This window comes from Canis lupus, chromosome 9, assembly GCF_003254725.2.
Source record: "Canis lupus dingo isolate Sandy chromosome 9, ASM325472v2, whole genome shotgun sequence".
Lineage (NCBI taxonomy): Eukaryota > Metazoa > Chordata > Mammalia > Carnivora > Canidae > Canis > Canis lupus.
In genome coordinates this window covers 56,611,334-56,627,484 of record NC_064251.1, presented here as the reverse complement: position 1 = coordinate 56,627,484, position 16,151 = coordinate 56,611,334, and the positions used below count along the sequence as shown (strand labels likewise).

General features: G+C 54.7%; 1 protein-coding gene across 3 annotated transcripts; it reads right to left on the bottom strand.

Annotated features, from left to right (window-relative positions):
* Positions 1 to 9,187: 9,187 nt before the first annotated feature.
* Positions 9,188 to 15,130, bottom strand: PTGES2 (prostaglandin E synthase 2). Of its 3 annotated transcripts, XR_003146944.3 has the most exons (8): positions 14,820 to 15,130; positions 12,584 to 12,781; positions 11,881 to 11,939; positions 11,365 to 11,514; positions 10,869 to 11,069; positions 10,408 to 10,525; positions 9,549 to 9,732; positions 9,188 to 9,307 (listed from the first exon to the last, which is right to left on the bottom strand). XR_003146944.3 is itself a non-coding variant. In XM_025475283.3 (7 exons), exons 1-7 carry the CDS (start codon positions 15,087 to 15,089, stop codon positions 9,610 to 9,612), a joined length of 1,119 nt encoding a protein of 372 aa, XP_025331068.1. In that variant the 5' UTR covers positions 15,090 to 15,130; the 3' UTR covers positions 9,188 to 9,609. The 3 variants fall into 3 exon arrangements, 2 of the variants coding, with proteins under 2 accessions (XP_025331068.1, XP_025331069.1); XM_025475283.3 differs by having other exon boundaries at positions 9,188 to 9,732; XM_025475284.3 differs by having other exon boundaries at positions 9,188 to 9,732; positions 12,584 to 12,676; positions 14,820 to 15,119.
* Positions 15,131 to 16,151: the final 1,021 nt, after the last annotated feature.

Genomic DNA, 16,151 nt, shown 5'->3' with positions numbered 1-16,151 from the left:
TGACAGAGCCATGGATTTTCTGATATGGGCTTGTTGGGTTGGGGGGCTTTGCGTGTTAGAAGATGAATCCACGTTTGCCATCAGAAAATGAGAAAGCTTCCCTCTCCGGGCTTCTTGGAGGCACTGCCTCTTTAAAGTGGGTGCTTGTAGGATTTGGGGTGCTCTGCCCAGGTCACCGGAGCCTGGTGGTCCTTCTCTGAAGTCTGTCCTGGGGGGAGCTGACCACTCCCTACCCCTGAAGCACCTGCAGACGCTGCTGTGCTGTCCATTCGCTGGCTGCCCCCCTCCCAGCCTCACTGTTACACACTTGCACACTCAGAGTCTTGAAGGGGCCCCCTGGCATGCTCGGTTTGTTCTGTCTTCCCAGGAGGGGATGAGGCCTCTGAGGCAGGGAATGCGTTTGTGGCATTCTCTTCAGCACTTAAGACAGTGCAGATGCCGTTTTCATTAAAAAACTATCCACCCTTTGTCTCCTCATGGCCCCAGGCACCATGGGTCAGGGCAGCAGCAGACTAGGAAGCAGCTGGGGGAACTCAGGAGGGGGTGTGGCATCCAGAGACTGTAGGGAGGCACAGAAGTGTGCCCAGGTTTGAGAGTGGTATATACCACTTGTCCTGGGTCAAATTACATCCCCCCCAAAACTCCTGTCCCCTGGGAACCTCAGAATGTTGCTTCACTTGGAAATAGGGCTCATGCGGATGTAATCGAGTTAAAATGAGGTCACACTGGATTACAGTGAGCCCCAAGACCAATGAGTGGTGTCCTAGAACAGGGGACTTTGGACAGACAAGCCCAGAGGAGAGGGACACAGAAGAGGCCACGTGATCACAGGACAGGCACCTCCAAGCCAAGAAACACCGGGGATTGCAGGGGGCCACCTGAAGCCAGGAGAGCGGGAAGTAGTTTCTTCTTCAGCCTGTCCAGAAGGACCCAACAGCTGCCAGAACCTGAATTCCAGACTCTGGGCCTCCTGAATGAACTATGAGAGAATGAATTTTTGTTGTTTGGGGTCATCTAAGTTTGTGATGCTTCGTTAATAGCAGCCCTGGGGAAACTAATATGCCACCTGCTTCAGTTGTTCATTGCCAGGGTAACAGGCAGAAACCATTTCCCAATGATTGGGTCTTGGTAAGTGGATCCCCTTTACTCTGAACCTGCTCTCCCAACCAAATGTCCCATAGTATGGTAGGCAGAGTCACACCCCCTCCCAAAGACATCCCTGGCCTAATCCCCAGAACCTGTGACCTAGGTTAGGAGGCATGGGGCAATCAAGTTTGCTAATCAGCTGACCTTAAAATAGGGAGATTATCCTGGATTATCCCTGTGGGCCCCACGGAATCACATGGGTCCTTCAATGGGAGGGCCAGGGAGAAGGCACAGAAAGGACTCAGCCCACGGTCACGGGCTCTGAAGATGGAGGAAGGGGCCACGAGTCCAGGAATGTCGGTGGCCCCTAGGAGCTGGAAGAGATGAGGAATGGAATCTTCACGGAGAGTCTCCAAGAGGAACACGGCCCTGCTGATGTACTGATTTTAGCCTAGTAAGACACATGTCGGGCTTCTGACCTCCAGAACTGTAAGATAATAATTTTGTACTGGTTAAGGCTCTATCCTGTGCTGACTTGTTACAGCAGCAATAGGAAACACACACACACACACACACACACACACACACACATACACACACGGTTAGCTCTGAACTTCTTCCATCTGGGCTGAGAAGAGCCTCCCCTGGGTTGGGGTTTGCCTCCAGCTGGCACTTTGCAGGTGGGGTATGCAGGGAATGGTGACCTAGGAGGGGCCGGGCTCCAGCCTGGCTCCTGGCCCATCTGAGTAGGTGGCTGGCACTGAAGCCCCAGGAGCACCCTGTCAGGGGCCAGCAGACCCCTACTGCTCCACCAGGAAGCCCAAGCACTGTGGGCACCACCACCACCCCCGGCCCGCCCCAGGTACCCAGGTCTGTGTGGATGGCATCCAGCCACCCGCCTACTGTGAGATTATGGCTGGAGAGCCTGGAGCAGTCTGGGGAACGGGGGATGTGGGAGCTGCAGAGAGCCTGTCTGACTTCCCACGGACAGACACCAGGACAGTGGAAATCCCTGCCCCACGGTGGCAGAGGGGTGGCCTTGGGCAAGTCACACCTCCTCTCTGAGCCCATGTCCATTAGATCAAGAGAGTAAGGCTTGCCTGGAAGTGTTGTTAGAAAGTTGGAGTGAGGGGATCCCTGGGTGGCTCAGCGGTTTGGCGCCTGCCTTCAGCCCAGGGCATTATACTGGAGTCCCAGGATCGAATCCCACGTCAGGCTCCCTGCATGGAGCCTGCTTCTCCCTCTGCCTGTGTCTCTGCCTCTTTCTCTCTCTGTCTCTCATGAATAAATAAATAAAATCTTTAATTAAAAAAAAAGAAAGAAAAAGAAAGAAAGAAAGAAAGAAAGAAAGAAGAAAGAAAGAAAGAAAGAAAGAAAGAAGAAAAAAAGAAGAAAGAAAGAAAGAAAGAAAGAAAGAAAGAAAGAAAGAAAGAAGAAAGAAAGAAAGAAAGAAAGAAAGAAAGAAAGAAAGAAAGAAAGAAAGAAAGAAAGAAAGAAAGAAAGAAAGAAAGAAAAGAAAGTTGGAGTGAGGAGCACCTGGCTGGCTGGTGGATGGAGCCTGTGACTCTTGATCTCAGTGTAATGAATTCAGACCCCACGTTGGGTGTACAAATTCCTTAAAAATAAATTTCTTTTAAAGACTTTATTTACTTAGAGAGAGAGAGAGAGAGAGGGGGAGAGCACAAGCCAGAAGGAGAGGGAGAAGCAGGCTCCCTGCTGAGCAGGGCTCCATGTTGGGCTTGATCTCAGGACTCGGGATCATGACCTGAGCCAAAGGCAGATGCTTAACTGACTGAGCCACCCAGGTGCCCCTAAAAATAAAATCTTCAAAAAAATGTGGGGTGCCTGTGTAGCTCAGTTAAGTGTCCAACTCATGATTTCAGCTTAGGTCATGATCCTAGTGTTGTGGGATGGAGCCCTATGTCAGGCTCTGAGCTCAGCACGCGTCTGCTTGTCCCTTCCCTGGGCCCACATACTCTCTCTTGCTTGCTCTCAAATAAAGAGAATCTTAAAAAAAAAATGTTAGCCATAAATTATTTTTTAACAAGTTGGAATGAAAAGTAACATTCTGTGTCAACTATAATCTAAAAAATAATTTTTTTTACAAAGAATATTGAAATGATGGGACACCTGGGTGGCTCAGCGGTTTAGCACCGCCTTCGGCTCAGGACGTGATCCTGGAGACCCAGGATCGAGTCTCACATCGGGCTCCCTGCATTGAGCCTGCTTCTCTCTCTGCCTGTGTCTCTGCCTCTCTCTCTTTCTCTCATGAATTAAAAAAAAAAAAAAAAGAAAAGAAAAGAACATTGAAATGAGACAGGAAATTGAAATAACTGGTCCTTAAAAACCAGCTCCCCTTCCCCATCCAGGATTCTACACACACAGCAATTTCACCCTCAGTGCTTGTCAATCCAGCCTCTGATGCGAGGAGGTTTGCACATGTCTGGGATCTCTGGCACCTGAAGATATCCAACCTGGGGGACGGGGGGAGCCATTTGTGCTGCAAGATCTGGCAACTCCTCTTCATGCCTCCTTCCTGAAGCTAAGCCCTCCCATCTCTAATCCTGAGGGCACCAGCTGGGCCATGGCACACACAGGACTTAGCTTAGCCCTCAGAGATTCGAGGAGGTATTACAATGGCCATGACCCCATTTTACAGATGAAGAAACTAAGTCTGGGATGCCTGGGTTGCTCAGTGGTTAGGTGTCTGCCTTTGGCTCAGGGCATGATCCCTCAGGGTGAGGTCCTGGGATCGAGTCCCACATCGGGCTCCCTGCATGGAGCCTGCTTCTCCCTCTGCCTGTGTCTCTGCCTCTCTCTCTGTGTCTTTCATGAATAAATAGATAAAATCTCAAAAAAAAAAAAAAAAAAAAAACTAAGTCTGGGAAAAAAGTGACTTGGCCAGGGCCTCACCATGAGTAGGTGACAGGGCCTCACATGCAGGGCAGCAGACCCCTGGGGTTTGCTAGGGCTGCCTGTCAGGAGGCCCAGGAGGCAGGGAACATGTTCCACCCACCTGTGGGGACTTACACCCAGGAGCAAGTGCTCTTTGCCTCATCTTAGGCAGGTGGCATCCAGTCCCTGGCTACTCTCCTGGGTCAGGAGGCCACAGACAGCCTGGGAAGCATTGGGCAGGCCTGTGCTTGAATCCTGGCACCTCGCTGTGTGATCTTAGGCAAATCTGCCTCTCTGGGCCTCAGTTTCCTTACGATCAAGATGGGCACAGTACCTTCCTGACAGCTCAGAAGGGGAAGGGACTTGTCCGGGTTCATACAAAGGCTAAGTAAATGTTGAACTGAGATTCAAACCAGCTTTGTTGACTCTGAAGCCATGTTCTCAACCTTGGCTCCCAGCTGGGCCACCCACAGTCCCGATCGTACTGGTCTGAGCAAGTTGGAATGTACGGGAAGGGAGAGGGGAGCACCTGTGTGCTCAGCTCAGCAGCCCAGGTGTGGACCTTGGTCCCTGCCCTCTGGGCTAATGAGGAAGCTGGAGCAGGCCAGCAAGGGCTGGTCACGGTGGCTGGAAAGACTGGTCAGGGCTGGCTAGGAAGGGAGGGCAGGAGGGATGCAATGGGGCAGGGACCAAGGCCCCTCCCCTTGGTTTTACCTTCCAAACCAAGGATGGGTAAACTGAGGCCAGAGAGGGCCAGAGGCCTGTCCTCAGACAGATGGGGGCCTCCTGCTTGCAGTTTCCTGGAACAGCAGCTGGCCGGGGTTGCCACCAGCCACCTCTTTTGGCCACTTGCCGTGGCCCATCAACACCACCCCTTATCTCCCCACAGCAGCTGTGGATGCTGCTGAGAGAGGGGGCTGGATCCACTCTTGCCCACCAGGGCGAGCACCCACTCTGCTCCAGTCTAGCCTCACCCCTCATTTTCCAGAGGAGGAAACTGGCAGCCCAGGCAAGGGACTTACCAGAGGCCTCTAGACCCCCTGTGGCTGATTCTCCACCTCCCCCCCACGCCACCACACTGGCTTGGATCATGTGTATTCATGTCCTATGGCTGCTGTTCCAAAGTGCCACAAGTGTGGCGTCTTGAGACAAAACAAATCTATTCTCTGCCAATGATGGAGGCTGAAAGTCCAAACTCAATTTTACTGGGCTGAGATCAAGGTGTGCGCGGGGTGGGTTCTTTCTGGAGACCCCTAAGGAGAGGCCGTCTCCTTGTCCCTAAGGGTTCTGGGGGTGTCATCATTCCTCAGCTCGTGGCCCCTTCTCGAATCTCCCCAGGCACAGCTTCTCATCTCTTCTGGAGTCACACCTTCCTCTGATAAGGGATTATGATTATGTTACATTTAGGGCCTACCTTAGCAATCCAGGAAAATCCTTTTATCCCAAAATCATTAATTTAATCACATCTACAAATGCCCTTGACCCCATGAGCTGACAGTCACAGGCTCCAGGGCGTAAGACCTGAACATATTGGGGTCATTATTCAATCCACCACACCACTCCCCCGCTGCAAACCCTGTTCTTCATTAGACACTTCTGCCTGGCAAAATCCCATTTGACTGGTGAAGTAAATTAGGGAACAGTCATCCGATGGAACTTGGCTACTGTGGAACACCACACAGTCATCAGGACTGGTATGGGAGGGGCGTCCAGGTGGCTTAGTCGGTTGGGCATTTGCCTTCAGCTCAGGTCATCATCCTGGAGTCCTGGGATCGAGCCCTGTGTCGTGCTCCCTGCTTGGCAGGGAGTCTGCTTCTCCTTCTCCCTCTACCCCTCCCCCTGTTCCTTCTTTCCCTCTCAAATTAAAAAAAAAAAAAAAACAGAGAGAGAAAACAGTTGCTGATCTGGAATATGTTCACAATCCAACTTTTTACTTGAAAAAAGGAAAAATTTGGGGATCCCTGGGTGGCTCAGCAGTTTAGCGCTTGCCTTCGGCCCAGGGCATGATCCTGGAGTCCCGGGATCGAGTCCCACGTCGGGCTCCCTGCGTGGAGCCTGCTTCTCCCTCTGCCTGTGTCTCTGCCTCTCTCTCTCTCTCTCTCTGTGTGACTATCATAAATAGATAAATAAATAAATAAATAAATAAATAAATAAAAAAAAAAAAATAAATAAATAAATAAATAAATGAAATAAAATAAAACAATGTTTGCCATAAAATGGGCCCCCTGTAATGGACATATTTCTTTTATAAAATATGAATTATATTTATACCTATTTATGTCTGCATACACACACACATGCACCTATATGTAAACTACATAAAAATTAATCTAGAAGGCTATATTCCCCCAATTTTTAAAAAATATTTTATTTATTTATTCATGAGAGACACAGAGAGGCAGAGACACAGGCAGAGGGAGAAGCAGGCTCCATTCAGGGAGCCGGATGTGGGACTTGATCCTGGATCATGCCCTGAGCCAAAGGAAGAAGCTCAACCACTGAGCCACCCAGGTGTCCCCTCCCCCCAATTTTTAAGTGGTCATACCTCTAGTTTGGTGGGACTGTAAACTATTGGTATCATCTTTTTGATTATCTGAGTTTTGTTCATGTACAATACCTAATCATTTGCACAATCAAAGTGAAATTTTAAATTTTAACAACCTAACAGAAAAGCAAACGAGAATCTTCCCGAACCTTGGAGCCCCAGCTGTGGCTTACCCTCCCCAGGGAGACCTCCCTGACTCCCAGGGCAGAAAGATCTTGCTGTTCTCACGACTCCTCTCTTCTTACTTCCTGGAGCTCTTGACCATGAGCTTGAGGACCCCGGGTGGGAACAGAGCAGGGAGCGTGTTCCGAGCTAGCAGACCCCACTGGCTGCATAAAATGCCCATACATGTCAACTGTGCCCATTGACTCTCTGCAGGCTTTCCATCTCTGACCACAGCAGCTCCACGAAGGTTAACTGACTTCCAAGGGCTTACCCAGGGATGGGTAAGGTAGTGGCAGGGTTCCTACCTCAGGCCTTCTGCTGCCATCAAGGCCAGAGAGCACATGCCTTGATCTGAGCGTGACCACAATGCGGCAGAGGCTCTTGGCTTGGGGCCCTTTCCCCTGAGAGGTGTGGCTTTTCCTGCCTGCCTATTTTCGGATCCTTATCTGCTAAACCCATTTTACAGATGAGCAAATAGAGTCCCTGGATAACATTGTCGACAAGATGCAATTCTGAAGTTGGTCACAAGGTGACAGCATGAGGCCTTGTTTCGCATCCTCCGCTGCCCTCTAGTGGTTAGGGGGGGAAATACACCCAGGGGCTGGCCAAGGAACATTTGGGAAAACTCAGGCAGGATTGTCACCAGGGATGGAGGAGGGGGATGCTCAGTGAAAAAAGTTTCTCCAGCCCCAGCCATTGGGAACAGGTCTAGCTAGTATAGTCCCTGGACTTTTCATTAGGGTGACCATTCAGTGGAGGTGGGTGTGGAGGGTGCAGGCATGTGCCTTTCTGCCTGCAGCAGCACAGGGTAAAAGCCCCAGTCAGGAGTCAGGTCCCTATCTCCAGCATGGCTCTGCCACCAATGGATTCTCCTCTGCAAGATGCAGAGACAGAAAAAATCTCTCAGTCTGTGAAAATAGGGAGAAGGTAGATGACTGGGGCCTGGCCTGCACCCAAGCCTCTTTAGCCAGACCAGGCCTTGGCGGGAAAGCCAGGCTGGGAGACATGATCACTGGTCGGAGCAAGAGGGGCAGGGAGCACAGGGTGGTGAGACCCTCCCCTGGCCACGGGGTCACGAACAGGTATCTGCAAAGAGAAGGGAAGGGGCACAGGGATGCAGGGAAGGCCCTCCCTGGGGGACCCATAGCGCTGCTGGCCCAGTTCCTATCTGGCGGAGGGAGGCTCTGGGATCCACAGGCCATGCCAGGTCCCTGGAGCAAAGGCCTTTCAGGACTTAAGGCCTGACTCAGGGGGACCGTGTCTGGACACAAGGGTGGCTCTTGGAGGTGGCCTCCGTGGCTCCTCATGCCACAGACTGATGTGGCCTCAGGCCCTGGCTGCTTCCTCCCACAGGAGAGACACTCCCAGGGAGACAGGAAGGGGACCAGGTTGGTGCTCCCCCTGGCCTGGCTGGTGGGCTACAGCGCATCCATACAGAGGAGCCCTCTGAAGCTGTGACAGAGCTGGCGTGACATGTGCTGACACAGACAGAAGCCCACGATGGGTATGAGAACAGATAGCAGACTGTTTCTGCAAGAGAAACTGAGGCAGCTGCTTCCAAACATTAGGCTATCTGCCTCCAGAGTACTCACCATCCCTCTACCTTATCTGAGTGTTTGCCATCACAAGGGACATTAATTATTTTCAGGTTTTAAAAAAATGAAGAGAATATGGGTGTCCGGGTGGCTCAGTTGGTTAAGTGTCAGCCTTCAGCTCAGATCATGATCCCAGAGTCCCAAGATCGAGCCCCACAGGGAACCTGCTTTGGCCCCTCCTGTGATTTGTGCTCTCTCTCTGTCAAATAAATAAATAAAATCTTAAAAAGAAAGAAAGAAAGAAAAGAAAATTATCAGACTCTCCTGAGAGGTCTGGGGGAGTCAGAGAGCCCAGTGAGTAGTTTGGTCCACTGGCCACCTGTCAGGCCTCTGGAGACCACTGCGTTCTTCATCTACCAGAACCAGGGGAATGGCACCCCCTGACCAGGGCGCTCTGCTCAGAATGGGACTCTACTTATTGCCCCCCTGGCTCCCAGAGCTGGCTTTTCCCTATAGACCCCTGTCCCAGGGCCCCCTACCCTTGTCCCAGGGCTGGGACTGAAGCCACTCTAGGCCCTGCTCCGAGAGGGGCGTCCTTCTCTTATTCAAACCCTTGCAATTTCCCCTTGAGGTGGAGGCTATCATTATGCCCATTTGACAGATGAGGACATGGAGGCTCAGAGAGGGTGTCACTGCCCAGAGTTCCACAGTAAGTGAGGGGCAGAACTGGACCTGCACCCTGGCACATCTCAAGCCTCTTGGCTGCTTATCCTGGTGTCCCAAGGTCTATGTGACACAAAGCCTGCAAAGTCCTTCACCCCAGGCCTGACACCCAGTAGGCACCGGACAAACAGCAGCTACGACCAGGGCTGGGCATGGCCTCGTTCTGAAGCCTCTGTTAACCAGCAGTCACACGCAGCACTCCGGCACAAACCCCCAGGACAACACCACCACCACCAAGGCAGCAGCAAACCTTACTTTATTGCAAACGTGACACGTAGTCCCAGGGGAACCTGGGAAGGGCAGGAACCAGGAGGAGCCAGGGATGAAATCTTCTAAAGCCAGACTGTTCCCGCTTCCTCTGTGGACAGAGCAGCCCCTGAGAGTCCCAGAGAAGAGCTGAAGAGCAGGGAGGCCCCGGATAGGGGCAGGGGTAGGTCAGCCACCTGGGCTGAGGAGTAGCCTCCTGTGGCCCTCAGGGGATATGTCTGGTGTGAGAATCGAGGGGGCTGGAGGGCTGGGGGTGGGCAAGAGGCAGAATGATCACGCCCACCCCCACCCCCACCCCCACCCTCCACCACAGCACAGCACCAAGTGCTGACCCAGCAGTCCTGGTCTCCGGCAGCCGGTGTTTCTTCTGCTGCCTCCCTGAGGACACTCGGGTCACTGGGGGGCCTCAGCAATGGCCTTCTCCACACGCAGGTACCAGGGCTGGATGCGGGTATGACGCATCAGGTCATCGAAGGCCTCCAGGCCCTCCATCACACGCAGCACACCATACACTGCCTGCGGGTGGGTACAGAGTGGGTGTCCACACTGCCCTGTCCTCCGCCAGCTGTGTGCCCTGGGGCCCATCACCCTCCTCTCTGAGAGGGCTCACTGGGGCTTTGGGTGAAGAGTGTGGGATTTCTATAGGTTTTTGCCTACCCTGCACCCACACTCCCTATCTGGGCAACAAACCCCACCTCCAGAATTTCCTTTGGAAAAATGTCTGACCCCACTCTTAGGTCCTGAGATTTGAGGATCGGGGACCCCACCACCCAGCTCTAAGATTTGGACCTGGCAATCAACATATTCCACCCTGACTTGAAGAATTGCTTCAAGGCTTGGCATTGAAGCCAGGCCAACAAGACAGTGTCCCCAGACTTTTGTGGGGTGTAAGCATGGAGCATGGGACCCAGGTCTGCCTCAGGCTAAAGCCAACTCCAAGGGGTTGAGATGCAACAGGTGAGGCTGAGCCCTGGTAATATCCCTTGAGCCTCTAGATCCAGCTGGGCCTGAAGCCAACCCTCCACCCCCACCCTGAACCTGTCAGTTATGTGAAGCAAGACAGTTCCTTGTGTGGAGCCAGGTGCCTCCAGAGTGGGAATGCTGTGAGATATAGGTATTGCCTACATGTGGGCTTCCTCCGCCCAAACAGGTCCCTCAAGTCTGGGCACCCCCTGCCACCACCACACTCACCAGATCAGCCAGGTTTGGCTTCTGGCCCCCCATGAAGGGTCGGTCTTTGCCCACGGCTGCCACCCACTTGTCGGCAGCCTCATAGAGGTCCTCACGAACGTCATCCTGGAGGTGATGCCTAGGTGTAGAGGGAAAAGTCCATCAGGGGAACTCCAACCCTCAGCCCAGGTTGGGAAAACAGGAAGGCTAGGGAGCCAGGGCTGCTCCCCTGAGGGGCACTGCAAAAATCAGTTATCATCTGCCCCAGACGGGGAGGCCAAGACCAATGGACAAGAGACCCGACACAGAGAAAAGAGCAGAAAAAGGCATAAAGCAGGCATCTAGGCCAGTCTGCTTCCCCTGGGGTGGTGGAGGCAACTGGGAGTTCTGACTTTGAGTCCTGGCTCAGCTTATATGAGGGGCTCAGGGACAGTGGGCCCCCAGGCGCGTACACACACGCACACGCACACAGGCACCATCACCTGCTCTTGAGCCGCTTGCTGATGAAGTACATGGCAGCTGCACCCATGTACTTGGCCACGGCACCTTCCACTGCCCCGAACTTGCCCTCCCTGACAATGTAGTCAAAGGAAGCCAGGGCCTCAGCAGGAGTGCGGTACACGTTGGGAGAGATCAGGTGCACCAGCCAGTCATCTGCCCACTGCCGCCACTTCATCTCCTCCCTGTGGACAAGGCGGGAGGACAGAGAGGGGGACAGAGGACAGGCCAGGTGGGCTGTCAAGCCAGGGCCTGGGAGGTGTGGGAGCAGGTGCACTGTCTACACCATGCAGAGTATGGACGGGAAGCTGAGGCCTGAGCAGGAGTTCCTTAAGGGGCTGTGGTCCCAGGGGTCTCCTGGTCTTCCTTCCCACACTGTTTCCTGCTCACAGTGTCTCGCTCAGTCTGTCCCCACTCCCACCCCTACCCGGGAAGACCCTGATCCCGCCACCTCCTGGGACCTGCCCCAGCCTCACTTACGTCCTCGCCTCCTTCCCACCATACAGGTGCTGGGCCTCTTTCTCATCTAGCATGAGCCAATACTTGTTGCAGAATTCAGTCACTTCCTTTCCCTGGTCGTTCACAGCCTTCATGGGTGGATAGTAGGTGATAATGTCTTCCAGGGGCTGCCTTTGGGAGACATCCAGAGTCTCACCCCAACTAGGTCCTCCTCTGGGAGGCTGAGCTGTCACCGGCTCAGGGTAGATATCTACCCTGACCGGACCAGCTCTGGGGCAGAACCAGGACCAAGCCAACAGAAGCTTTCTGCCCTCTGGTGGTGCCAGAGGAGGTCCTGCAGCAAGCGGGGCTTGGGGCAAATACCAGAAGCACTTCCCTGACAGAGCAAGATGTACAGAGGAGAGAAGGGGGCTCTCAGAGTAGAAACAATCCTGCAGCAGCCCCACCCTGCTTCCCCGGAGGGACCCAGGCAAGGCTTCCCAGGGGATAAAAGGGACAAAATGTAGTGCCAGCCTGGGCCTCTGAGGGGCTCCTTACCCCGACACCAGGTAGGTCTTGAGAGCACTGATGATGACAGAGGAATCGTTCAGTTGTTGCTGGAGGACAAGAGGTTGGTTTAAATTGGGGGAGTGGGCAGGGGTTGCCTGGCCACCAGCAGGATCATCAGGGTTCTTTAAAAATAAACACCAGGCATTCAAGGAAATTGATTGGGTGGAACCCTGGCATTGTTTGTCCATCCCTGGGGGTTCATCCCCCCAAAATCGATGCCCACTGAGCCTAGTCCCTGCCCACCCCCTCAGACCCATCCTGAGTAAGGGAGACCCAAGTGTGGCTAATGGGAAGGAGGGTTTAGGGAGGACCTAACGTCTGGGCCCTGCCCACTCACCTGCCTGCCCTCCCAGGCACTGAGGGGCAGGGTGGACTCTAGAAGCTACACCCTAGGAGCCAAGCACTATGGTCCTCTGTTAATTAACGAAGAAGCAAGCTCAGAGAGGCTAAGTGACTGGCCCCAAGTCATGTAACCAGGGAGAGGCAGAGCCCCACCTTGAGCCCAGGCCGCCCTGATTTCAGAGCTTACACTGTTGACCTCTGTGATGCTCTGCCTCCCTTAGGCCCAGCTGGTTCATAATCCTCAGCGAGGCCCAAAGAGTCCACATTCTTCTAGAGTTGCAGAGCAGGGCCTGACTCGGGGGTACCCCAGGACAAGCCAGGACACAGGGGGTTGCTCCCTGAGGCTCACCAAGCTCTCTCCTTCCTGGGCCAGCAGGATGGGCACCTTTCTGTAGGAGGAGAACTTGATCTCGGCCCTGCGCACGGGGTTCACTTCCACCACCTGGTAGGGCAGGGCGTGGAAATCGAGGAAGGCACGGACCTTGCTGCAGAAGGGGCATGTTTTGTACTGGTACAGGGTCAGCTGCAGGCGACTGGACAGGGAGAGCTGGGTGGGGAGCAGAGGGAGGGGGGCATCTGAAGCCTGGTGCCCAGGCCCCCACCCTTAAGCAAACTTCTCCCAAGGGAGTCTCTGAGGATGACCTTGAGACCCTCAGAAGGAATGGTGAGGGGGGTGGGGTAGGTGGCAGAGAGCTCATACCACACCCCCCTCAGGCAGGAAGTATATGGTAAGATGGATGAATCTTCCGGTCTCTGTTCAACATCAGACACCTCTCCTCCTTTTTTTTTTTTTTTTTCCCTTTTAAAAGATTTTATTTATTTATTTATGAGAGACAACAAAGAGAGGTAGAGACACAGGTAGAGGGAGGAGAAGCAGGCTTCAATGCAGGAGCCCGATGCGGGACTCGATCCCAGAATTCTATAAGCAAAGGCAGACGCTTAACCACTGAGCCACCCAGGCATCCCTCTCCTCATCTACTGTCCCAAGACCATATCATACATCTCCAGTGTGCCACTCAAGATGCAGGGCAATTGTTTCAACTTGGAGGACCCACCCCCACTCCCTCCACCCAAGGGACGTCTGGGTAAGGGGACAGAGCCCAGCATTTGCCGGAGCAGGGTCTACCTCAAATCTCCAAGGTGGGGAGGGTTGTATGTGGGCCTTGGGCCTGGATCTGTGAGTTCAGCAGGTAAGCCCCAGGTAAGCTTGCTACATATTCATGTTTAAAAGCCACAACAGGGGGATCCCTGGGTGGCGCAGCAGTTTGGTGCCTGCCTTTGGCCCAGGGCACGATCCTGGAGACCCGGGATCGAATCCCACGTCGGGCTCCCAGTGCATGGAGCCTGCTTCTCCCTCTGCCTGTGTCTCTGCCTCTCTCTCTCTCTCTGTGACTATCATAAAAAAAAAAAAAAAAAAAAAAAGCCACAACAGGGGTCCCTGGGTGGCTCAGTTGGTTAAGCATCTGTCTTCAGCTCTGGTCATGATTCCAGGGTCCTGGGATCAAGCCCCACATTGGGTTCCCTGCTCAGCGGGGAGCCTGCTTCTCCCTCTGCCCCTCTCCCTACTGATGCTTTCTTTCTCTCTCAAATAAATAATATAAATAAATAAATAAATAAATAAACAAACAAACAAATAAATAATAAATGCATGCATGCATGCCACAGAAGCAGTCCCCCTCCCTCACTGTTCAGATGGGACACTGAAGCTGGACCATGGTGGTGGGCAGGGAGATACAGAGAATCCCACTCCCCTCCTACCACCCTATTGCTCTGGGCCCAGGGAAGGGGCACCTGTGGGTGGATGGTGGTCATTTTGGTGCTGTGTATGGATGGCTGCAAGGGCACCTGGACCACCACCCAGCTAGTGGACACCTCCTTGCCACTCTCTGTCTCAGGGCCTGTAATCTAGGGGTCATTGGTTCTCTGTCTCAGGGCCTAGAATCCAGAGAATCCAGGGGTCGTGTGTTCCCTAAAAATATTAACACTAATAAACGAATGCATAACCTTATGATGCGAAGATAGTGGGAGGGTTTAGGGAATGTTTATTACTTTCCAAAAGACAAAATGTTTAGAAAGTAATGAACTCTGAAGGAGGCTTTCTTTCCCTTTCTTGTAACCTCCAAATCTTTCCATTAAAAAGGTCTGAAAACACGATAGAAAACCACCTTAAGGGGATCCCTGGGTGGCTCAGGGGTTTAGCGCCCGCCTTTGGCCCAGGGCTTGATCCTGGGGACTCGAGATCGAGTCCCGTGTCGGGCTCCCTGCACGAAGCCTGCTTCTCTCTCTCTCTCTCTCTCTCTCATAAATAAATAAATAAATAAATAAATAAATAAATAAATAAATAAATAAATAAAATCTTAAAAAGAAAAGAAAAGAAAACCACCTTAAGACAAAGACAGCAATACTAGCTAGCTGGCATCAACGGCGACCCCATTGCACAGATGAGGACGCTAAGTGCTCAGAGACCTAAAACCAAGTCCCTTGCCCAAGGTCACGGACGGACGGAAGAGGGGATACCCGACCCCACCAGAAGTCCCGAGTTCGGCGCTGAGCGCAGCCCGCGGCTCGGCGCGGCCCGGCCTTACCTGCGCGGCGGGGCGCTGGGCGCGGAGGTGCTGGGCGCGCAGGTGCCACCGCGCGGTGTGGTACAGCCCCAGGACGCCCCCCAGGGCCAGCGCCGCCGCTCCCAGCAGCCGCGGGCTCCCCTTGCGGGCGGTGGCAGCGGGGCCCTGGCCTCCTGCCGCTCCCGCGAAGCCGGCCCGACTGTGCGCGGGGAGTCCGGGCGGGAGGCGACCGCCCAGCCTCCAGGCCAGAGCGTACCGGACCGGCCACAGCGCCCGCGCGACCTGGGCCATGTTCGCTCCGCCGGAGCCGCAGGCGGGCGCGCGAAACGAAGACCGCCGGGGAGAGGCTCCCCTTAAAGGGGCGGGGCTCCGTCGCCGGGGGGTTGCCAGGGGTGACAGTGACGCCGAGGGGGGAAGAACAGCCCCGGAGGGACCGGGCGTGCGTCCCGGGCGCCCAGTTTCCCCGCACTCGTCAGAGCCACAGAAACACTCTGGGATATCTGGGAGTCGCTAAATGCCCGGCTTCTGAACACGCGATGTAACCGCTCTCGGTGGTGACCCGGGGCCCAGGGCAGGAACCCGCCGTGTGGACTTTGGGTCTCAGCGTCGTCCGGAATGTGTGTTTATTAACTTCTACCTCATGCACCCAATGGAAAGAGACTGAGCCCTTCAGAATGGCTGGGAAAGGGTCCCAGCATGGGTCCGGGAGAGCCGCGGAACCGCCGGCCCAGCCTGGGGCCAGGACTAGGGCTCTTTCTGCCCTCCCGCGCCGCTGCACTGTTTCTTCTGTGTCCCGAACCATAAAATTTTCCATGCACACAAGGGGGCCTTAGTGACCACGTGTCTCAGATTTCGCCCACGCGGAGGCGCAGGTCCCCGCCGCAGGACGGGCCGAGGGCAGGTGCCAGGCTGTCCCCGCCCCTCTGCGGGGCTCGCTCGCCGTGGCTGACGGCCCAGGCCCCCCACACCTGGGCTTCTTGGCGGGCAGCCCCGGATGGCTCCGCCCGAAGGCCGGCAGAGGAGCGGGATTCCGGGAAAGGCGGAGATCCAAGGACCGGCCAGGTCGTGGGCGGGTAGAGGAGTGACACCGCGGGGCGGCGACGGAGCTCGGCTCGCTGGGCGCCGCGGGACGTGCGAGAGCTCGGGGCGTGGCGGGCGGGGCCTGACGGGGTGCGGGCGGGGTTACTGTCGGGCCGACCCGGGGCCGGGAGGCGGTTCCCCCGCGCCCAGCGCGCCTTCCAGCCGCTCCGCCTTCCGCCCGGCGCCCGCTGTCCCCTCGACGGTCGCCGCGTTCCCTCGTCGCGGAGGGCCCGCAATGTCGGGGACCTGGGCTTGCCGGTGGAGGCGGGCGCG